General features: G+C 44.7%; 1 protein-coding gene across 1 annotated transcript in view; it reads right to left on the bottom strand.

Moving 5' to 3' along the window:
- Positions 1-24,898, bottom strand: part of LOC147724200 (uncharacterized) — a 146,307-nt gene that overhangs the window by 109,973 nt on the left and 11,436 nt on the right. The window contains exons 2-3 of the mRNA XM_086966971.1: positions 3,044-3,595; positions 2,173-2,330 (exon numbers count right to left, since the gene is read on the bottom strand). Of these exons, the coding sequence (XP_086823097.1) occupies positions 2,173-2,330; positions 3,044-3,595 (710 nt within the window). The remainder of the gene's footprint in view (positions 1-2,172; positions 2,331-3,043; positions 3,596-24,898) is intronic.

The following is a 24,898-nucleotide window of genomic DNA, read 5'->3' as shown; positions in this document are numbered from 1 at the left end:
AAAATAGATGTTTTTTTAAAAGTCTTAATACAGGTGTGTTTATTTCAACTTGATAAGAATAAACACATATGCATTAAACCTTAAAAAAATTACGTGACAAGTGAAATTTGACAAAATACATGAATTGCACTAGACAAGGGGAAATATTATATGAATACAAATGTTAACTGCAACGAGTTCGGAACTGCCATTAGTTTTACAGTTATTTAAAAAGTAAACGTTACACTGTATCTAGTGCAATTTCGACATTATGTTACATTTCACTTATCCCAATGATGTGTTATGCATATGTTGTTCATTTGACAATGTGTGCACTTTATTTAAACACACCTGCATGGTCACTTTTTGATTTTTTGACTGATGTCCTTTTTTGTATGTGTCCATTTGTTAAAGCAGCTTGCTCCAAATTTAGAAATATAATGTAACCATGCAGGTGTGTTTCTTTACATTTCTTAAACATCAACATTGCACACATATGCACTACACATTGGTATGCCATTACTTGTGAGATTGATTTAGAAACTGAATGAATCCAGAGCTAAGGTAATTAGACAAGTCAAACAGTAACAAGCAAAAGAGGGGTATATTTTCTTTGTCGTCAAGCATCAGCAGCGGCGCAGGACTTGGAAGATCGGGTCCATGGTGGAAAAAGAAGTGTGAAAGTGAGAAAAGTTGAGTTTCTGCCTTATATCCCTTCCAATCTGCTAACACAGGTGTGGAGGTTTTGCCACCACAGTTGCATCAGCGGGAAGGGACAATGTCATTGGCCCAGTGGACAAAGTGGCTGTACTTCCTCTGACAGCAGCTTTTCCCTATGGTGCCGTTGACGTAGGTGAAAAATTCTAATGGAGACGGTGGCACTCTGATTTTGTTCATGGACCCACCAGCATCTAAATAGAGGGGGTGGACCAACTAGTAGACGGACAGGGAATCCAATGGAAAAGCGACAGTGTGACCACTACCACCAAGATCTAAACCAAGACCTAAAGTTCTTGTTTATTTGTCATGTCTGCAGCCATACTACCTCTTTCATATACAAGTGTAAGACACCAAGAATTTAAGTGGGTTTCGGTAAGGGTGATAGTAACTATGTATTATAATGAATAAAATACCCTCTTCCATACATTATAAGGATATTGCAAGCCACTTTGGAGTTCCATGACCTTAAAAAGAAACTTGGCATTTGGCCTTCTATAGGATCATGGAACTCCTTGCTGACTTGCAATATTCTAATGATGTAGGGCCGGGTCTTTATCCCATATTTATCATATAAGTGTGAAATTACATGTGACTAAATAGATTTGTAGGAGTAAATTTACATTTTGTGAAATGCAGAAGTAAATTACACTAGTAAATCACGCCTTTCTGAAACATATGTTTAACTTTGGTGAGCATATGGCTTAGTGTATTGGTCCTCAGTGTTCTCTTATAACTAGAACTGTAACAGTTGCAAAGTGCCATGTCTGGAACTAAATAAACCACATTTAATTTAGAAAATGAAAGATGGGTAACAGAGAATTACTGGGATGCTTTTCACCAAATGGTGATAGCAAACAGACAAGAGCGAAGCTCTAGTTCTCTATGATGTCAGTCAAAACCTTGAGGTGTAACATCCCCGTAATACACTTTTTACACAAGTATTATTTTATGTCATATATGGCCCTCATAACCATCTGCCCCTCTGTTCAACTGCTACACAGAGGCAGCAGAGACATGGGGAAGCCATATATAACATAGCCTCTCCTCACTGTCCCAAATTTAAAACAAAAATGCATGGCCTCCTACCAACAGACCGCCAAAAATTCTTGTTCTTCCCTTCCCGCTCTTCCAGATGCACTGCTCTCAGAGAGCCCAGCCATAGTAGCCTGGAGAAACTTTATGGCTTAGCAATGGTGATTAAGTTGTTCTGTTACCCACCGCTGTTACGCCTTAGCAGACAATTTTTGATTTGAGTGTCTTGTCATTCACACTAAAAGCTTTCCATGAGAGCTATGCACAACAAACACAATTGCTTCTTGACATCACTAACATTTCGACAAATGCAATTTGGTCACATAATGTAATTATTGAGTAAGATATAATATGACTATGTGTGACAACGGGATAAACCTCTGGCACATCTTGCTTTATAAGCAATAAGCACTCCAGATGATGTTACTTGGAATGGATTACCTGTACGTTTGTGGCATGTGGTACCGAAATGTGGTTCATTACATCGAAGGCAGATGGTGAAGGAGCTGTAGCATTTGTTCCTTCTAAATGTTCCAAAACAAGTCGCAGATAATGTACAGCTGAGTCACGTGTTTCTCTGGAGAGCAACCTAAACGGTGCTGAAGAAAACCAAAAACAGAATTACTCATTTTTATGAAACACAGACACCAACACACACATTCCAAAACGGGGCCTAGACTGCTTGCCTGGAAGGCAAATTAGTTTGTGCCTCAGACTCAAATGTGCTTCAGGTATAGACACTCAGGACTAGCTGCACAAAGCTGCTTGTACACCTAAATATATCTTCAAGGTGCACATAGCAATATACACCAAGATAAAAAAAACTGTTCCTGGTTCACTGAATCAATGAAATAGGATTTGACCTCATAATCCAAGTGTGACAGAATACTAAGTGAGAGTAAACCAATTCACAGTTTCAGTTTTGGTGTGTTCCATGGTGAAGACACTACCTAAAGTTGATAAGGACCCATAAACTTTAAGGTTTGGGGATTTTCACAAAGCTTTAAAATGGAAGCATATGTACTCCTAACAACTGCAGGAATTAATTCCTTTCCAGGTTAGGGGTGAGGATGTAGCACCACCAAATTAGTAAGTGAAGATGTTTCTCCATCAAGAAAAATTATTTTCTACACAGGGAAACAAAAAAAGTAAAATGTAAATACTAATGTGTAACATTTACACATGAAAATGCAAAATTTCTACATTTCTTTATCAGTGTATTGCCATTGTGAGTACTTATGATATCTGTCCCATAATTTATTACAACTCTAGAAGTAAACATGAGGCAAGCAGTCCTACCACACAAAAGTACCTGTATTCTGTGCTGCCAGTAGCCTCTTTTTTAAACGTGCATTTTCTTTCTTTAAGCTCTGGTTTTCTTTGATCAGGTTTTCCAAAACAGCGAATGGGTTACTCTTGTCACTTTCCTCCTCTTCCTTGCTTTCATCTTCGGTATCATCTATAGTCTCAAATTCCACCGATGTTGACTGAAAGCTGTTCTCGTCAAGCGAGGATTCCAATCTTGAGGCACCAGTCTGTTCTGACTTCACGGACACGGTTGGCAGGCTAAATGTGCTGTAAAGCCCTGGAGGCGCTATGAACTCTAGAAACTCATTGACGTCAGAACCGCGGAACTGGCGAGGTGCGTCACTAGTCTTTATTTTCTTGCAGGGCGAGCCCACGCTATGTTCCGTTGCATGGCTGGCCAATGCAGCTGTCTTAACACCAGCTGCGCAAGGCTTCACAGAAACGTGTTCGTTGGTCAGCTCTAGCAGTAAGTCGCGAATCTCAGACCCTGGCATGCCTTTCTTCTCAGCAATAAATCCTTGCAGTGCCTGTTGTCTTTCCACACAAGGCATTAGACCTATGAAAACAAAGCCATTGTGAATTTAAAAATGAAATAAGATAATTGTTATGGGAACTGCAGAGAGCATCCTCACTTATCTACAACACAGGACAGAATATAAAAGAGACATTTTGAATTTTAAGACATACATCTTCATAAACAGACTTTTTCATAAACAGACTTTATAGGCTTCACTGCATTGTGGTCTAATTATGGAAATGAATTTCCTCCCCAAGGTCGTGTTCACCTTGTTCTATGTCAAAGGCCTGGCTTTGAACCATAATAGTATCATTAAATGAAAAAAATAGCTGCTCTGCCTAGCTGAAAGTCACGCATCCCTACATTGCAATTTAGAGAAACAAGACGGTAAAATGGATTTGTCTTCTTGTAGCTGCACTAATCACTGTGAAGATAAAACAACAGGGCAAATATCTGTTCCAAGACACCAACTAAGCCACATTCAGAGATCAGTTTCGAATAACATAAACGGCCAAAGAAGGGGGAGATTAGCTCAAACAAAAATAGTATATATATATTTTGATTTACTAGTCCCTAATACAGTGCACTGGGTGTGCCGAGGGCCTGTAAATCAAATAATGCTGGTGGCCTGCAACACTGATTGTGCCAACCACATAAGGAGCCTGTAAATGTAACTCAGGCCTGCCATTGCAGAGCCTGTGTGTAGTCTGGCACTGCCATGTCGACCTGGCAAGTGCACCCACTTGCCAGGCCCTAACCTTCCCCTTTCTCACATGTGAGTCACCACTAAGGTAGGCCCAAGGTAACCCTGCGGGCAGGATGCAGTGTATGTGAAAGGTAGGACATGCCCTGTGTGTCTGGCATGTCCTAATAGTGAAATGCTGCCAATTTCGTTTTTCACTATTGCAAGGCTATCTGTTCCCTTAGGATAGAATGAAGAGTTTGCTTATAACATTTTAAAAACATAACTACCCCAGGGAACAAGATAGGAAAATAAAGTTTGATATGACTGAACTCAGAATGTTAAGATGCATCTTTTAGTGAGGGTGATTTTCACATTCTGTGTTTGAAAATACCACTTTTAGAAAGTAGGTATTTTCTTGAGTAGCCAGCCAGTGTGCTTCTGCCAGGATGTGTATTTACGGTCTGGCTTTAGTGTGACAGGGGCTAGGGAGGTACATTGGCTCCAAAGAGTCTGGATTAGTCAGGGCTGGGCTGAATAGACCTGGGCTGCATTTAGAGTACGTGAAGGAGATGTACTGGGCCTGGGCTGCGTTCCATAATGCTGTCTCCACCTCTTTCCAGGAATCTGAACCAGTGATGACATAACTCGTTTTGGCTGGGCACAGACACCCTCTGCCTTCACAGAACATAGGATTTTGCTGTATAAAAATTGGCCCAGGACATTAAACAGATATCCAAAATAAATCTGGACAGAGTACATAAGGAGGACATTAAACAGATATCCAAAATAAATCTGGACAGAGTACATAAGGAGGTTTGTGGTCTCTTACAACGTTGGTCTGGACTCCCACTGAATATATTCGGGAGAGTAAATTTGATAAAAATGGTTATCTTTTCTAAAATCACTTTCCTGTTCAATTCAATCCCGTTAACCTTCAGCCCAAAAGATATAGCTAAAATACAGGGGAAAATAGGCTCATTCATATGGAATACAAAGTCACCAATAATATCTTGGAAGAAACTGAGAAGAAAACTAAAATCAGGAGGCCTAGCTCTGCCAGATGTACTCATCTATTGCCACTCATTCCAGCTGAAAAAACTTCAGGCAATTGGCTGATAAGGCTGACACATCCTCTTTGGGCCGTCTGTTTCAGGCACTGTTACATGGTATACCCCAAGGACATGAATATTTCTTGTTCAAATTCGGGGATCCCAGGTTTTACAAGAAAGTAAGGCTAAAGATTCTAGGTGCTGCCTTGAAAAACTGGGTGTTTTTTTAGAAAAAAGCTGGGAATTCCTTACTATGCTCCCTAGGCCCGTTTTGGGATTCTCCGGGGACACCCGAATGCTCTAAGGACCAACTAGCACATCCCCTGAGATTGGCGGGTATAAAACATTGGAGAGATATACAAAATGATTCACAGCTTATTGATTGGGAATCACTTTCTAGATTGACTGGGAGAACTCTCACCAGGTTTAAATATTATCAACTTTCGGGCTGGTGGGCCACTAGGCCAGGAGTTCTCAGTTCGTTAAATCCAATGTTTGACTCAGTAAACAGAAAGGGGCCATGGAAGAAGGAGATATCCTTTTGGTATTGGGCCATGGTGGAGGCGGAGGGAGTGGCAGAACCTGAACTTCAAAAGATATGGTGCGATGATTTGGACTTGGAACACAATAATCTCAATAATCTCAAGGACTTGTGGGTGGACTCTTTTATAATGTTGCATGCCGTGTTTAATTCAGCTCCACTTAAGAGGAATCATCTGTTCACTCTATATAGAGTATATATTTCACCCAAAAAACTAGTCAAAATTACTAATACAGAATATCGATGCCCTAGGTGTAGACTCCCTTCCGCTGATGATTTACACATGTTTGTAGATTGCCCAATGCTTGAAAATTACTGGTTAAAAATAGGTGAGTTTATCCCTGGGGTCTTGAATATTCAATTAGTGATCTCTCCCAGGACAATCATGTTTGGGTTAGTTAAGGAATACCATCTTGATGACATGGCATCTAAATTCATCTTTTATGTGATGCTATTGGCAAGGCAAGAAATCTGCAGGGTCTGGAAGAACGAGAAAGCACCTACTTTCCCAGACTGTCTGAAACATGTTATATATGTAAGCGAGTCTGACATGGCTTGTGATATCTCGAGTGGCGATAGGATCTGGGCGGCCCTGGTGGCATGGCGGAACAGATGAATGTATTCCAATGATTTCACCTGGGCACTGTTGGGGCTCAACTTCCAATCTACCCAAGGGCCTCTCAGTGAGATAAGATTGGAGCGGGTCGAGCGAACAGTGGAGCCTAGAGGGGTCTCGTCTCCCTCTCTCTCTTAGGGTCTCAAAACATTGAAGCCGGAAAAACACAGAGATGGGAGAGAGGGGGGGATTCCCCATCTAGAACGCCCTGTTTTTATTTGGTATATGAGGAATACAAAAATAAAAAAATAAAAAAATAAACAATATTGGACCCCAGAACTTTAGATCACTTTTGGACTTTAAGAGGAACTTCTGCCAAAGTGAAGAGCTGGAGAAAGATACTGTCCCTTAGCTGTGTGCTGTGTCTGCCAAGGAGAGGAACTGTTTGCGCCACCTCACCCTGCAACGCAAGCCTTGGTCTCACGACTCCGTCAACGAGCCATGTGGACACCACCTACTGCAACGCTTCCATCTCACATCGCAACCGCAACGGTTGCCCCTGACCGGCTCGTACCATCGTGTCGGCCGCAACAAGAAAGGTACTGTCTCCGAGTCTGTCGACGATTTCGCTAACCCGTACCGACGCAGTTGGCTGGAATTGTTAGACTCTGTTGTGTTCAGAAACACGGTGGCCCCCAAAGGAGCTACCGAGTCGGAGGAACTGTGCTTTTCAATTTGTTCCTGCAATTTAATGTTTATTTTTCACATTAACTTTTTTTTCAGTATTGTATGTTGGACTTTTGTTATTTTTGGTCTTGTTGGTTTAGATAAAGTTTTACTCATTTTTCTAAACTGGCGTGGTGTCCATTTGTAGTGTTTTCACTGTGTTACTGTATGCATGCACAAAAGCTTTACACACTACCTCTGAGATAAGCCTGTCTGCTTGTGCCAAGCTACCAAGGGGGTGAGCAAGGGTATTTTAGTAGTATATCGCCCTTACCCTGACTAGGAAGAAGGGTTCCTACTTGGACAAAGGTGCAAAACCTTGCCAACTAGAGACCCCATTTTCTAACAGGAGTTCATACACGCAAATATTTTTTATAGTTTGGGTTTGACCTTCTAACAATGCCACGGATTCCACTATTTCTATTGTGGCATATTTGGAACGCTTGTCCATCCGAACTAGAAGTTGTTATCCATCCATTATGCTGCAGGTATCAATGTTTACCCTAGTCTATGGTTCTTTCCATGTCCCTTCTGTGTTGACCAGTGCCAGGGAGCTCTGCACTTTTGCAGCTTGTCAGAAGAGATATTCCATGATCATGGAATCTGTGAGTTTATCCATAAATGGGAACCACACCTTCTCTCTTAGCCAATTTTTTGTTTTTGCAATGCCTTGATGCCCTTTGTGCGCCAGTGATATTGTAGGATCCTGTAGACTTTTGGGAATGACGATCTTGTCTCCTCTCAGAAACATTGCCTCTCCCATTACTCTTATCTTGTTCCTGACCTTCCAAAACTCTGTCAAAGTCTAGTGAGTTTCCTAGTTTCTCCACTCCTGGCCTCTGCAAAATGTGTTCCACTTTTTCTTCAGCAGTACAGTTCTTATTAGCTGCATCCAAAAGTCTGTGCTGGTGGCTTGATTGATCTACTATGCTGAGATTGGTCTGGGGCAGGCAATCCAAGGGACTAGTCGCACAAAGTGTTCTGTGGCAAGCAATTGTACAGATGTCTTCAACGGTATTTCCTATGGGGTGTCTGGAGAGGTATTCTGTGGTAAAGCCAGCCCCTGGTCTGTATGTCACATCAAAACTATAGGAGATGACAGCTGAAAGGGGACCCTCCTGGACCTTAGGGTGACTGGATTGATGGTTTTGTCAATGTGGAGCGTGATTGGTTTCCCTTTCACTTAGCTTAGTCACACAAATAGGTCTTGAAAGTCAAAAACAATGGCATTGACATTGGTCTTGTGTTCCAGACCTATACATGCCATACCCATACCACATAAGGCGACAATTTTAACTGGTGCAGAATCGGATTACCCATGTATGGGCTTAGTCATGCATCCGACAATTAACGTATGACAAGTCAGCCAATCAGTGAAATCGGGCCTATATAGGACAGGGCGCTCTCTCATAACCATTACCAGCGGAGCAGCGTAAGGGGTAACACGGAGGTAATCTCGTCCTGATTCTGTGAGTATTGAGTAGACAAACAAAATCACCAATTTCCACCAAAACAGTGAGTAAAAAATACTGAAACCATCTCTTTGTCCATATAGATCACGAATCTAGCAACCAACCCCGATGTTCTTGAAATGCGCATGAAGCCAGAAAACATTGCATAATGAGTATGTCCATAGGGCTATCTTGACCTAATGTGTGTCTTTTTTGTTGTGTGTAGTGTATGTCTTTTCTTTTCCCTTACAGGATCAATGCATCTTTGGGGCTCCAGGTGACTGCACCTGTCTGAGCCAGCCCACTGGGGCAACCAAATGTACTCTTTATTTTTTGTCCTTTCAGGTCATGCAACTGCATTGACCAATACCGCTGTAGGCACATTATAGCCTTAGTTTATCACTGTAAATAATCTTTTACTTTTAGTTATTTACACTTTTTCATAGAGAAACGTGAGTAAGGTGGGGAAGTTGTGCCCCCGTCCTGAAGAAGGAGCACAAGCTCCGAAACATGTTGACGCACACCAGAGGTAATGTCCATAATTACGACAACTAACCTCACACTGCACTTCTTTTAATAGTACCAGCCCGAGGTTGTGACTAAAGTTTTTTTCCTGACACCTACGAGCCAGGTACTTTTTAAACCTTCACCATACCCCACCACTCACATCCATAATACCCTATCACTTTCATCACACGCACCACACATAGTCTACCCTTTCAGTGCTCCTGCGTAGTCGCAGGTCGCAGTACGCCACATCCCGTTAGAGGGGTGCGAAGACCCAGATGATGAAGCATGACACCAAGGGGCCTGTTGGTGTGTGAGGGGTATTTTACAAAACACTGAGTGTCCCCCACATCTGTGGTCTACACTCTCCCTGTCCACTGTGAGTAGGATTCTTTTTGTTTGTGTAACAGTGCCCGTGGAGTAAGAATCCTATCTCTATACTCTACCTCCCTCCTGTTGTTATTCGATATTTGGAGCTAACCAGATCATGGCACATGTCTCTGTGGTAGTAAAGCTAATAAGGGTGCCAGTGACATCATCGACTAGAAAGAACTTTTTATTGCTCTACGATCCTCATACTGAATCGGGATGCTGAAAACACAAATGACTGGTGGTTGCTTAAGGCAAAAAGTGCAGGTTCTGGTCACGTGAAGTGAGGGCCGGGGACTGAGCTGGTGGAATGAAGGCTTGTCCATCACATTGACTGATGCACCTGTGTCGATGAGGGCTGTGATCTTTGTTTCATGGACAACACCTTTGCACTTGAGGGGTGGTGTTACTGATTGACATGGGGTGTGAGCCCTGGTCAAGTAGCAACCACAATCCTAGTCAGGGTAAGGCATACGCGAACCCCAAATTAACCTGTACTGTCCCCCTTCCTAGCTTGGCACAGAGAAGTCAGATAAAAAAAAATCCAATCAGCACAACCAGAGTTATACATTTTTAAAGAATAAACTGTAAAATAGTGCCTAAAAGCATAAAGTACCAACAGCAACTATCTGGTTGAGCTGGACAGGCTCAGAGTCAAAAGTTCAGACCAACCGTGATGGAGCGTAGGTCGGATACAGTCCTAGATTAGTCTCGCTGAAGGTTTACCTTCTAAAGTATATTGCCAAGAGTCCCATTCTCGCTGGAGAAGGTCACGAAGAGCAAGGAGAGCATGGCGGAAGGTGGTCAGTGTGGCGCAAGGAGCAGGCCGGGCGGAGTGGACGGGCAGGGTAGTGCTTCGCATTGGCGGTCCTCCATGGGGGATCAACGCTTGCTGTGTGAAGAGACAGGCAGGCGGCGGCTCGTGCTGGAATTTGGTGTGAGCGGCTTGGTCTCAGTGCAAAAGGCATGTTTGCAGTCGCGCAGAGCAAAAAAGCGTGACTTAAAGAGACTGCAAGCCACACCAACGGTCGAGGACCTGAAATGTACCACTTGGAGGTTCAGAAACTCAATGAAGACGGGTTTACGAGCTGTTAGGGAGTCTTTGATGTCCTGAGGCTCAGATCAGGAGGCAGGCAGACTAGCCCTTGGAGACACTCTGGGGTCTGGGTTCAATATGAAGTTGCAGATCCAGTTCTTTCTCACCATGCAAGAGGGCAGCAGGTCAGTACAGCAGGGCAGTAGCTCCTTCAGAGTACCAGATCAGCAGAGTGGCAGTCCTCGTAGCAGGACAGTAGACTTTTTTTTTTAGTCAGAGTATCCACAGGTTCAGAGGTGTAAAGAAGAATTGGTGTACGAGGTCCTTTTTTTATACACAGTTGTGTATTTGAAGTGGGGAAAAGCTTCTAGAGGTATGCCTTTGAAATGCACTGATGCCCTGTCTACCTGGCCCCAGCTCTAGACTAATTGTAGGGGATATGCAGCCCTTTGTGAGCAGGCAGGCTACAGCCTATTCAAGTGCAAATGGGGCTGTGCACAGCAACTCCCTCCCACCGTGCCAGTGATAGCCCATCCAGTCACACCTAAGATCATATTGTGTGTCGCTGTCTAGGAGCAATAAACAAAGCCCCACTGTCACCCACACCAATTTGTGTTACCCAGAGACAGGCTTCCGGCACTAAATGGCTATGATAGCACCAAGAGGAGTAGAGAGAAGAAAAGAAAAAGAAACTGAGATAGGGTGATGTGTCAGGGACTAGCAAGGCGCCTACCTAAAACTTTATTAAACTACATCTCCCAGAAGTCTTGGTAGTGGGAGTGGTGTTATAAAGGAGGGGTGGGACCACCTGACCTTGTTCGTGATTTGTTTTCCCCCAGTGTTTGTTTGGTTTTTCCCGTAGCTGATGGCGGCACTCGTCTGCTTTAGGATTCTAGCAGAGAGAGGCCGGTTATGCAATTGAACCTTGTTGACTCGGCGAGTGGAAAAAAAAGACGGAAACGCGCATTTTGTATCTGTCTCGGTGTTCCCGAGTTGTGCGCGTAAGACGATTCCGTTCTCAAGATCCAGAGAGTTATATTTTCAGCCAAATATCTTCGAAGCTGGAAGGAAAGGATTGTTAATAAGGAAGAAGAATCGTGGCAAGTACTGTGAGTAAAAAAAAGGCCGCGTGACGATCAACGCGGAGCTTTAGATGAGATGTAATGTACTAATTTTTGCCTGCCAAATAGACAACTCGGTGATTTATTAGGCGCGGCGGCGTCCTGGAACAGAGTTCAATTTGGGAGTAAAGAGAGCGGAGTGTGTTGGGGCTGGCCGTTCTGCGCACCACCGCTACGAAGAACGGCACTAGTGTCTAGCAAGTCAAGTGCCAAAGCGGAAGGACGTGGGTTCTCTACTCCTTGCCGTGTTTGGAGTTATTGTTATTGAGAACTTGGTGCAGGTGCTGGTTGAGAGCGGAAGACAGTGGCAGAACGCTACGTCTTTCCGTGTCTAAAAAGGATTATTCTGGATATTTTATTTTGGAACATTTCACCGTTAAATAACTGGTTTTGTTTTGAACTCAAGGGTGGAAGTTACTCAGTTCAACACGATTATAATTTGGGCACTGATCTATCACAAGGCAGGGTACGTGCAACCATAAAAGAGAGAAATTGCAAGTTGCTAACAGTGGAATATGAAAGTAACTATTGTTGTTATTCCATAGGGACTAGCTGTTTGGTTATTCCTGGGCTATACACAGGGAGGAAGTGGAATACCTGGCACTCAGAAAGGTGAACTTTTTAGTATACTTAGTGAGAATGAAATGAGAGTAGTTTTTTTATGTGATCATTGTTAACCAGTATACGTGTTTTCTTGTCTTTCAGCCATCCCTTCCCAGCTGCCCCCTTCCTTTCCCTTCCTTGTTCAGTTATTTTCCCTCGCCCTATCGCTCGAACCCACTGTGTTTTTTGTTACCAGTGTGTTGGTGAGATCGGGAGGTGGAGTTGTATGTACATCAGCCGGATCCTGCAGCGTGGAGTCTGACAGAATCACGAACCCACGAATTGCATTCTGCCTGATCCGGTTGGGGTACATATGGCCACCTTGGATGATGTGTTGAGGGCCCTGGTTTTGGTCCAACAAGAATTGGCAGCGTCCAAGGCAGAGGCGGTACTTCTTAAGGATAGGGTTGAACAGTTATCAAAAAATCCTTTTTCTTCAGGATCTTCTCAGATTCAGGTTACCGTTCCTCCCCCTATTCCTTTAGCTACCCCAGAACGATATGGGGGGGACCCTCGTAAAACCCAAGCTTTTATGACTCAAATCATGCTCCATTTTTCCTGTAAACCAGCCTCCTTCCCTACGAACCATTCCAGGGTGGCGTTTGCTATCTCTTATCTAGTGGGGGACGCGGCCAATTGGGCTGTCCCTCTGGTAAAAAGAGATGACGCCATGTTGTCCAACTGGACCGCGTTCAGGAACGAATTTGAGAAAGTATTTGACAGGAGGGCCACTAATTTCAGCGCAGATAAGGAGTTATTATCCCTGCGTCAGGGTAGGAGTGACTTAATTACTTATCTAACCACATTCAATCGTTTGATTGCGGAAACTGATTGGCCGGAAGGTAAAAGAATGTCCCTATTTTATCAGGGTTTGAGGGATGAATTGAAGAACGCGGTGGCCTACATAGATCCTCAACCCACCACTTGTGTGGATATGGTGAACTTGGTCCTGAGATTGGATGGAAGGCTGACTGAGCTGAGTGGGGATAAGAGAAAATGGGACAGAGGTTACAATAGTATAGGGAGTTCCCCTCCTAGAGCTCTAGAGACATCAGCAGAAGGGGCAGAACCTATGGAAATAGGAGCTATTAGATCCCCTCTGTCCAATGAGGAGAAAGAAAGCAGAAGAGTACACGGTCTTTGTATGTACTGTGGCAAAAAAGGGCATTACGTGCGTGAATGCCCTTTTAAGCCCCAAAACCCCTCTAGTTGGAACAAGAATAAAAGAATAGCTGCTTCCACTATGGGAAGGGAGACAGACAACTTGGTAACACCTTCATCCCGAGAGAAGGTGATACCTGATTGGAGACTCACTTCACTATTATCACCTGGTATAGGAGTGAATGAGTCGCACCTGGTTCTTAATATGTCCTTAGAATATGAGCAAACAAGTCACCAAGTCAGGGTTATGCTGGACTCGGGAGCCACGGGTAATTTTATTGATAATGGGTTAGTGTCTCGCTTAGCTATACCCAGAGTACCTAGAGATATACCAGAGGAGGTGTTGGCAGTAGATGGACAGCCTATAAAATCGGGTCTAATAGTTGAGAAGACAGCTGAGGTAATGTTGTCAATAGAGGGGTCAGAAGGGAGACATGTGGAAACGCTAACGTTGAACATCATAGAAGCTCCCCAATACGAAATCATATTGGGGATGCCGTGGTTTACGTACCACAACCCTTCTATAGACTGGAGGACTCGAACAGTACATTTTTTATCTGGGTATTGTCAGAAACATCTGGTGTCTTATGCATCCTCACCTTTAGCGGGGGTCGCATGTCAGTTCAGAGTGGCCACATTGGCCAAGAAAGAGAGGTCTAGTAAGAAGGTGGGTTATAGTCCCCCAGGAATGTTCCCCTTCCTAGTTAATTCTGGAATTGAGGCCTGTACTTTACCGGATGATATTCCTTCTGATCTTCAATTTCAGCCATCAGTTAAGGAAAAGGTATTAATACTGCAGAGGGCTCACAATGGGGTGCAGGAATGCTGGTACAAGGTTAAGGAGGAATACATGCAAAGGGTGGGCTGTTCCGAGGTGCCTGCTCCTGGGAAGGTGCTGTCTTTTCGTCAAGGGTTTCCTGTTAAGCCTGGCCCTAGAAGGCGCTAGGGACGGGGACATACTGTCAGGGACTAGCAAGGCGCCTACCTAAAACTTTATTAAACTACATCTCCCAGAAGTCTTGGTAGTGGGAGTGGTGTTATAAAGGAGGGGTGGGACCACCTGACCTTGTTCGTGATTTGTTTTCCCCCAGTGTTTGTTTGGTTTTTCCCGTAGCTGATGGCGGCACTCGTCTGCTTTAGGATTCTAGCAGAGAGAGGCCGGTTATGCAATTGAACCTTGTTGACTCGGCGAGTGGAAAAAAAAGACGGAAACGCGCATTTTGTATCTGTCTCGGTGTTCCCGAGTTGTGCGCGTAAGACGATTCCGTTCTCAAGATCCAGAGAGTTATATTTTCAGCCAAATATCTTCGAGGCTGGAAGGAAAGGATTGTTAATAAGGAAGAAGAATCGTGGCAAGTACTGTGAGTAAAAAAAAGGCCGCGTGACGATCAACGCGGAGCTTTAGATGAGATGTAATGTACTAATTTTTGCCTGCCAAATAGACAACTCGGTGATTTATTAGGCGCGGCGGCGTCCTGGAACAGAGTTCAATTTGGGAGTAAAGAGAGCGGAGTGTGTTGGGGCTGGCCGTTCTGCGCACCACCGCTACGAAGAACGGCACTAGTGTCTAGCAAGTAAAGTGCCAAAGCGGAAGGACGTGGGTTCTCTACTCCTTGCCGTGTTTGGAGTTATTGTTATTGAGAACTTGGTGCAGGTGCTGGTTGAGAGCGGAAGACAGTGGCAGAACGCTACGTCTTTCCGTGTCTAAAAAGGATTATTCTGGATATTTTATTTTGGAACATTTCACCGTTAAATAACTGGTTTTGTTTTGAACTCAAGGGTGGAAGTTACTCAGTTCAACACGATTATAATTTGGGCACTGATCTATCACAAGGCAGGGTACGTGCAACCATAAAAGAGAGAAATTGCAAGTTGCTAACAGTGGAATATGAAAGTAACTATTGTTGTTATTCCATAGGGACTAGCTGTTTGGTTATTCCTGGGCTATACACAGGGAGGAAGTGGAATACCTGGCACTCAGAAAGGTGAACTTTTTAGTATACTTAGTGAGAATGAAATGAGAGTAGTTTTTTTATGTGATCATTGTTAACCAGTATACGTGTTTTCTTGTCTTTCAGCCATCCCTTCCCAGCTGCCCCCTTCCTTTCCCTTCCTTGTTCAGTTATTTTCCCTCGCCCTATCGCTCGAACCCACTGTGTTTTTTGTTACCAGTGTGTTGGTGAGATCGGGAGGTGGAGTTGTATGTACATCAGCCGGATCCTGCAGCGTGGAGTCTGACATGATGGGCATGCAGTGGCACAAATTGTGTTTTTGAAAACTGCCCTCAGTCACTCACAAATATGAAAACTATTTTTCAAATATATTGCACCCTGCCCTCTGGCCTGTCCAGGTCCGACCCTAGGCGTGACTTATGTGTATTAAAAAGAATGGTTTGGTCTTGGCAAAAGGTTTACTTTTCTAGGTAGAAATGGCAGTTTAAAACTGCATGCACAGGCTCCTATAATGTCAGGCCTCAGACAAGTTTAGAGTGCTACTTAAGTAGGTGGCACAACCAGTGCTGCATGTACACTAGTAGCATTTAATTTACAGGAGCTGGGCAAATGTAGTGCTACCTTACTAGGAACAAATAAATTAAATATGCCAATTGGGTAAAATCCAAATCCAAATATTACCCTTCCTGCTACTTGGAAGAAAGGAGATCGAGGAGAGGTTCACTCTCCTCTTCCACTCCATCGTCTGTGACCAGAAGCATGGTCAATTCAGACCTGTTGAAGTGGGGCTTGAGGTAATTGACATGCAGAACCTGGGAGTCTTGAGGTCCACCAAGTAGGTGACATCACTCTTGCACTCTTTAACCTCATAGGGCCAGACCAGCGGTCTTGTAGAGCCCTGGGCCCCACAGTCTCCATAAGCCACACTTTTTTGCCAGGCTGAAACTCGACCGGAGTGGTCATTGAATGTCCTCCTGTCTGGCTTCTAGATTTTCCTGTGCTTTGCTTCCAGAAGCGCTTCATCTGAAGATGGAGTGCCAACATGTAGCTGACCAGATCCTACGGGGCCTTCCTGGGAGGTTGCTCCCAGCCCTCCTTCACCAGACTGAGAGGTCCTCTCACAGTGTGCCCGTACAGAAGTTCAAAAGGGCTGAAGCGAACCCCCTATTACGGTACCTCCCAGTAGACAAATAAAATAAAGGCATGGCAGGAGGACATCCCACTTCCACCTCATGGGATCTGACACGCCCATTATCATGCTTTTTACGTTCCCTTTGAACCTTTAAACAAGTCCATAAATTTAAGGGTGGTATGAAGTGGAGAACATGTAGGTTACCACACACTCCTTCCACATGGCCTTAATGTACCCCAATATGGAATTGATACCACAGTCTGACACCACCTCCTTGGGGAATCCAACACAGGTAAAGGTCTCTGCTCAGCGCCTGGTCACTGCAGGCGCAGTCACTGTTCTCAGAGGGATAGCCTCCAGGTACCGGATGGCATGGTCTACTAAGACCAGGATAGACCTATTTCCCATGGCTGTCTTGGGGTCCAGGGGCCTAACAATGTTGATGGCCAGTTTTTCAAACGGGGGCCAACAACAGGCAAAGGTTGCAGGGGAGCTTTGAACTTCCCTCCTGACTTGCCACTGGCCTGACATATATAGCAGGACCTGCAGAAAGCATCTGGAACCCTTTTAATTTGAGACCAATAAAAGCGGGTGAAAAGCCTGTCAAATGTCACCAGAGGTGTCGCCAGCTGCCTGGGCCTCAACCTGCTGCTATAGGCCCAACACAAGAGTATGACATTCCCTGTGCGCCTTGCAGTACTCCTCCCAGGTGGGACCTCCTTCCTGTTGCCAGTTGGCCAGCTCAGGTAGGTTCTCCAGGGTGGCATCTTCCTCCCCTGTAGGCTCTAGGGTGCCCCCCATCAGGTTCAGCCTTGCCTGGACAGTGGAAGTTTCAGGACATGGTTTTCCGCACCCCTTGCTCTTCCTTTTCTTGGCAGGCACCTGCACCATTCTTCCGGGGGCCTTATCCTTCCAATATAGTCGCAGCCCTTAAAAACAATCAAGTTGTAGAAATGAGGAAACCCAGATGATGAAGCAGGTCACCAAGGTTGGTGACTGATGGTTATCCGATAAAAAAAAATTGTATTTGTTTTTGAATCTCAGTTGGGTAATTCATGGATCTTTGCAGGTCACACAATAATGATTTAGACCCATGGATACTATTTGTGTGGTACAGGTTTATTGATACCCTCAAGGAACCTGAGCCCCCGACCCCCCCTAAAATGGAATCAGAGCCACTGGATAGTGAGTCTCGTGGTTGTGAGCTGCAATAACTTAGTGGAATGCATTAGCAATTATGTGATCTAGGTGACCAGATGAAATCTGACAGTTATCATGCTGGCTCCAATGTCTTTCATAGCCATCCTCTGCTCATTATGGTAGCCCACTGCCTGCATTTCCTAGAGTTACTAAGCATGTGAGCTCTCTGCATGATATCACAGCCACCCAGGGACACTAGGGTAACCTCTACACTGGCCCCCCAACTAACTGGGACAATTTAGTCCCAACGCGCTACATTAGCCATCTCCTGTGACTGCCCATCAGTGGGGTGCTGTGCCTGCTTGGGACACTTGGAATCCCCCTTGAAGTGCCCTTTCTTTTGGCACTCCTAACAATTGGGGAGTGCCTTCCCTACAGACTTACTGTCATGGAACCATTTCTTCTTTTTCTCAGTTGGGGGCTGGGAGCCCTGACCTGTGGAACTCGTTTGAAGACCTTTAGAGAGCTCCTTGTTTTTAAGTTTGTCTTCCCCCTCTTTCTTCTGATAGGGACCCTGTCCCCCTTGTGGTGACCCCCCCCCCCACCAGATACCTTTTTATGGACCCTTGCACTGAGCCAGGGGGTTCACCTCCTTAACAAGCTACCTGGGGGTCAGTGAGCTTACTATTAATCAAGTGTTGGCACAACTCTGGAAAACAATTACTGAACATGTGTTCTTTTGCAAACAGATCATACAGCCCTTTGTAATCATTCACCTCACTGTCCTTTCCTAACCATCTAGTGCATTGTAAAAGGAATCCATGAAATCCACCAACAACTGCCTGTACTTCTCCGGGCTAAGTCCATATATCCTGGCAAGGGCTTTCTTCATGGGGGTGGGAGGGGGAATACCAATTTGTGTCCCCCTTCTCTTGGACCAGTAGGGTGACCCTCCCTTTTCTAGGGATATCCATACACAGACTCTCCCCCAATCCTCCTCAGGGATCTTCAGAATCTGTAAGGCAATATCATAAACCTCAAAACACTTGCCAATATTGTCTCCCACAATAAAGTCAGGAACCAGACCTTTAGGAATATGGACCCACTTGTCTCCAGAGGGTACTGCAGTTATCCTGCCACCATCACTGCTAGACTCTGCCTGTTTGGTTTTGATGCCCAGTTCCTTAAGGCGCCTCTCATGAGCCAAAAGCTCTAAAGTAATTCTCTCCTACATGGTCAGTTTCAACTCCTCTGGGGTCAAGCCGCTGGAAGAAATACTGAATCCTGTATGGGGAGGGATTTCCATTGCTGGGAGTAGGTTACCCCCTCCTCAACAAGCTGCATTCAAAGACTCTCCTGTAGATCCTGGTCTGATCCTTCCTCATCTTCCTCTCCCACCTTATCATCTGTTGGTAACTACTGGGCCTCTTCCTATGAGCTCAAGGTCTGCTGTGGCTCTGCCTTCTTGGTACTCCTTTCAGCAGGCAGCCCCTCTCCTGGCAAAACTCCTTGGGCAGAGCCACAGTGTAACTCTCCAGGGTGACAAGCTCAATCTCCATCATTGCAGGTGGGGACACAGGCACAAAAGTCAGATAGAGTATAAATGAATTTAAAAACAAGAAGGGCAATCAGAGAGAAAAAATTCTAATTGGTTTTAGATATATATAAGATGGTTGTGTTAACCAAATCACAGTATAGCGCTGCACAAACACAAATACTATGCCACCTCTGCCACGAATGTTAGAAATTGGGTAACTAGTTGACTGGGGTGTGAGCCCTGATCAACATTAACCGCAATCCTCTTCAGGGTAAGACACAAGCAAGCCCCAAATTAACCTGTACTCACCCCTGGTAGCTTGGCACAGAGCAGTCAGGCTTAACTTAGAGGCAATGTGTAAAGTATTTGTGTCATATAACTAACAATGGAGGGAGAGAGAGAGTTGAAAATGGATTCGTTTTCCCTGGGCATATACGTTTAAACAAAAGGAATCCACTCCTTTGGAGATGGTGTTACATACAATTGTGGGGAACACCCTGGTGTTTTTGGTACCCCTCACACACGAACAGGCCCCTTGGTGTCATGCTTCATCGTACTACGGGGTACGGCGTGCTAATACCTATTGCCTATTGTGTCCTTTTTTCACAATAGGCACAATATTCGTGAATAGCATGATGAACTGACCTGATATTTGAACCGCACAGAGATGACCACGTCCTTAGGTTCTTTTTCCTTTGGTTTTTATTAAAGAAGTGGACCACCACAAAAGATTTTTTGTCCCCTTCTCTTACAGGTCATCACACCAGCGGCTATTGGCTAGGTACATTGTAATACCTGCACTATTGACCTCACTTTTTACAATTTAGTTGGAAAGTAAGGAAACATGAGTAAGGTGGGGATTTGTGTACCCCAGTCCTGAAGAAGGTGCTTGGCACCGAAACATGTTGACGCACACAAGTAGGAGTTAATGCACATTGTTTTGCATAATCTATCTCCTCATCTGTTTTTGAATAATACCAGCACGGGGGTCCATTAAAAAATTTTTGTTACCCCACGAGCCACGTATTTTTTAACATCACTTTTTATATACCCCACTACTTTCACTCACATAACCATAAAAATAAACCCCTCACCTGCACCACACATAGTCTGCATTAGTTCTCCCACTTAGTCGTAGGTAGTAGCACACCGTACCCCGTAGAGGGGTACGAGGACCCCAATGATGAAGCATGACACCAAGGGGCCTGTTGGTGTGTGAGGGGTACCAAAAACACTAGGGTGTTCCCCACAATTGTAGGTAACACCATCTCTCAAGGAGTGGATTCCTAAAGTATTTGTGTAACACTTCAAACAGTGAAACAGTCAAAACACCGCACAAAAAGTTTCCCACCCCAGTTTAGAGAAACATAGCAGAATTTAATAAATCCAAAATGACAAAAATCCAGAATGTGGAACCGGAGTTATGATTTTTTAAAGAATAAACTGCAAAATAGCACCTAATAGCATAAAGCTCCAACCGCTGCTATCTGGTCGTGTTGGGCCCGGTCAGAGTCAAAGATTCATGTCGACCACAATGGAGTGCAGTTTGGATACAGTCCCACATTAGTGCCCCTGCAGGTTTCTTTTCTCAAGTTTTGTGCCAAGAGTTCCATTTTTGTTGCAGAGGGTTGCAAGGGTCAATGAGAGCGTTGTGGGCGGAGTGGCACAAGGAGCAGCCTGGACGTTGTGGATGGGCGGTTTGGAATTTCGCGTTGGCTGTCCTCCACTATCATTCAATACTTCCTGGGCAAAGAGACAGGCTGGTTATGGCTCACACTGTACTTTGGTGCGAACGACACTGTACCAGTGCGAACGTCACACCTATTTGAAGATCACGTCAGCCACACTAAGGGGCTACCACCACACTAAGAGGTCAGGATCTGAGAGGTACCACTTGAGGGTCATGAACTTGCAAAAAACAGGTTGAGGAACCTTTTAAGTCTCCGATGCTCAGATTAGATGGCCATTAAATTAACCTTTGGAGTCATTCTCTAGATGAAGATGCAGGTCCAGTTCTTCCTCCCCAAGCAAGAAGGCAGCAGGTAAGCATTTAATTTACAGGCCCTAGGCACATGTAGTGGCACTTTACTAGGAACTTTCAAGTAAATTAAATGTGCCAATTGGGTATAAGCCAATGTTACAATGTGTTAGGGAAAGAGCACCAAAACTTTAGCACTGGTCAGCAATGGTAAAGTGCACTGCAAAAAATGAAATCTGTATAAACAGGTCTGAAGCAAAAAGTTAGGGGGAAACTCCGCCAAGGATGCCAGGGACAACTATGCTTCTTGACATATGGCCTACCGTTAAGATGAGGAATAAGTCTTCATCATCATCATTTACTTCTTCTAGAGAATGATATCATGTACCCAGCACTTGGATGCAACCACGGTGGCATGGCGTCTTGCTCCAAATCTATCTTCCTCACAGTTGCTGGGAATTACCCTCTCCTGCCATCTCATCTTCTACACCCACCTCTACATACTTGTGCAAAATGACTTTGCTGCCTGCATGCAGAGCACGTTTTGCCTTGGTCTGGGTAGTCAGGTGCAGGGTGGTCTCCCCTTCAACATCCACATGAACATTGGTTCCATCATCTTCGAGCAGCAGAGGCCGCAGGTGGTGGTTTAGTATAGACTGCATCATCTGTTTCTGTCTTGATGGATCTGGTGATGTCCTCACACTCACCAACCTCCATTTTCCACCATCACTGTTTCCATTGTGATGTTGCAGAGGACTGCTAGTTTGTGTTACCAACACAGTGTGAGACTCTCATTATGTTTATTCTTGGCTTGCAGAGGGTCCAACATTGTAAGCCTACTGAGCAGCATCCTTGAATCATTTGAGCACATACTTCTTTGTTGGCATCATCATCAGTGCATGTGCTTGCCAGCACTCTTAGTCATGCATAGAAAGTGTCAATTGGTGTTCTTTTTGTTTTCCTTGCCTGCGGACAAAGCACTCATTATCTGAGTTTAGCTGCGCATTAATGTGTGCCTCTAGCACTGACACTGCTTGTATATTAAAAACAGAGCTTTGGACTATACTATTTCCCGCTGAAAGGCAATATTTCTCTCCATGTGTTCCCATACCTGGCGTGTCACACAGTTTGGTGCTTACTTCCCCTCCATGTTAAAGACAGTAGTTATTTCAGCACAATTAATGATTGTACCGTAAACGCGCAATCTGATGGTCTCGCAACTGCAATTGTATTCATGTATGTATGATTTGTATGTCACAACATGTCCACTGCTGATGTCTCTTTTTTTGTTTATTTAGGTTTGTCCACGTCACTTATGAGTAAATGATTCACCCACCATTTTCCTTCTTTTATACTTTGCCTGTTCAGGCCTTGAATATGTTGAATCATTGTAATTTCCTTTTTTACCTCTTTGATCCTTATTGTACTGTATTGTCTTGTACTTGTTTTGTTCCTGATTTGAAATAAAAATGATTTGAAATAAAATTAAAAAAAATAAAAACAACACGTCTTCTTGAAGCAGGCACTAACAAGGAGATTGATTTTTTTCATTTCTCCAAACATTCCAGATATTGCACGTGTGTCGCACTGCACAGCACACATAAAATGCGTTGCATGCTTCCAGTACAAATCCTATGCTTGACAGCAAGCATAGACGTCTGCACCATGGCGCATTATAGTGCATGAGTGTAGGGAATGATTGCAGAAGAAGGCAATTTTTATAATAAATATTGCTCTGAAATGATTTCTCCCCCGTGTGCATCACAGCAAAGAAACTTGGGCTGCTGTGCGGCATTACAGGAGCTTAAGTAAACAAGGCTTGCCGTGCTTCTCTGAACTAAACACTAATAAATCATTTAAAAAATCAATGCTCTCCTAAGTCTCTCATAATGCAACACATGCCTGTAAGGTCCTATTAAATAAGTGCCCAATTGCCAGGGTCGCATTTTTTTTATCTTCGTTCTCATCAACACAAGCCCCACGACAGAACGAAACAGGATCTGACATAAAAACAAGTTTATATGTAAAACAAACCGATTATTCCTTCATAGGATTCAATCAATGACCTCCTTCATGGAGACATTAGAAAACTATCTCATGCGGTGCAACTGAAAGATTTGACTTACATTCCAATCTTAAATTGTTTGAGTATATACAATAAAAGCTAATATTCCTGCATGTTTCTCTCCTGCCATCTAGTGCAGAGCTGTGCAAGTGACGCAGCTTCGTGTTTACATCCCAGGTCCCTGGTCCATAGCGTGGCACAAATGGACCAAGGACAATGCACTGAAAAGACGATCTTAGGACACACACTAGTAACACGTGTCGCCATTCAAAACAAAATAAAGTGAGAGAACTACATCCATAATGCGAAAATTGTGCAGCACAGAGGACTCTGCAACAAACAAGTATTTGCAATGCAATAGGTCTCGCATTAGGAAAGTGTGAGCTATTGGTATTGTAAATGGCAATTTTTTTTAATATGTGTTGGCTTGGAAAATATATAAATTAATAGCATTGTTATTCACAAAGCCAATAGCTTACACTTTCCTAATGCGAGTCCTATTGGCTATGGCAATGCTTGTTGGTAGCAAACAAGGACAGTGCTGTTGTGGTGCTGAGTGATGGTGTGGTTGGGCTGAGTGATATGGTGGTGTATTAGAGTGATGTGGTGGTGTATTAGAGTGATGTGATGGTGTCCCAGAGTGATGTGGTGGTGGCCCAGAGTGAGGTGGTAGTGTCCCAGAGTGATGTGGTGGTGTCCCGTAGTGATGTGGTGGTGCCCCTGAGTGATGTGGTGGTGTTCCTGAGTGATGTGATGGTGTTCCTGAGTGATGTGGTGGTGTCCATGAGTGATGTGGTGGTGTCCCTGAGTGATGTGGTGGTGTCCCCGAGTGATGTGGTGGTGTCCCCGAGTGATGTGGTGGTGTCCCCGAGTGATGTGGTGGTGACCCCGAGTGATGTGGTGGTGTCCCCTGAGTGATGTGGTGGTGCCCCTGAGTGATGTGGTGATGCCCCCGAGTGATGTGGTGGTGTCCCCGAGTGATGTGGTGGTGTCCCCGAGTGATGTGGTGGTGTCCCCGAGTGATGTGGTGGTGTACCGGAGTGATGTGGTGGTGTCCCTGAGTGATGTGGTGGTGTCCCCGAGTGATGTGGTGGTGTCCCCGAGTGATGTGGTGGTGGTGTCCCTGAGTGATGTGGTGGTGTCCCCGAGTGATGTGGTGGTGTCCCCGAGTGATGTGGTGGTGTCCCTGAGTGATGTGGTGGTGTTCCTGAGTGATGTGGTGATGATGTGGTGGTTTCCCTAAGTGATGTGGTGCTGTCCCTGAGTGATGTGGTGGTGTCCCTGAGTGGTGCCACTTGGTGATGTGGTGGTGTCCATGAGTGATGTGGTGGTGTCCCTGATTGATGTAGTGGTGTTCCTGAGTGATGTGATGGTGTCTCTGAGTGATGTGGTGGTGTCCCTGAGTGATGTGGTGGTGTCCCTGAGTGATGTGGTGGTGCCCCTGAGTGATGTGGTGGTGTTCCTGAGTGACGTGGTGGTGTTCCTGAGTGATGTGGTGGTGTTCCAGAGTGATGTGGTGGTGTTCCAGAGTGATGTGGTGGTGTTCCAGAGTGATGTGGTGGTGTTCCTGAGTGATGTGTTGGTGTCCCTGAGTGATGTGGTGGTGTCCCCGAGTGATGTGGTGGTGTCCCCGCATGATGTGGTGGTGTCCCCGCATGATGTGGTGGTGTCCCCTAGTGATGTGGTGGTGTCCCTGAGTGATGTGGTGGTGTCCCTGAGTGATGTGGTGGTCT

This window comes from Lissotriton vulgaris, chromosome 4_1 (genome assembly GCF_964263255.1).
Source record: "Lissotriton vulgaris chromosome 4_1, aLisVul1.2, whole genome shotgun sequence".
In the NCBI taxonomy this organism is placed as follows: Eukaryota; Metazoa; Chordata; class Amphibia; order Caudata; family Salamandridae; genus Lissotriton; species Lissotriton vulgaris.
Note: the sequence above shows the minus strand (reverse complement) of the source record. Positions and strands in the feature narration are given on the sequence as shown.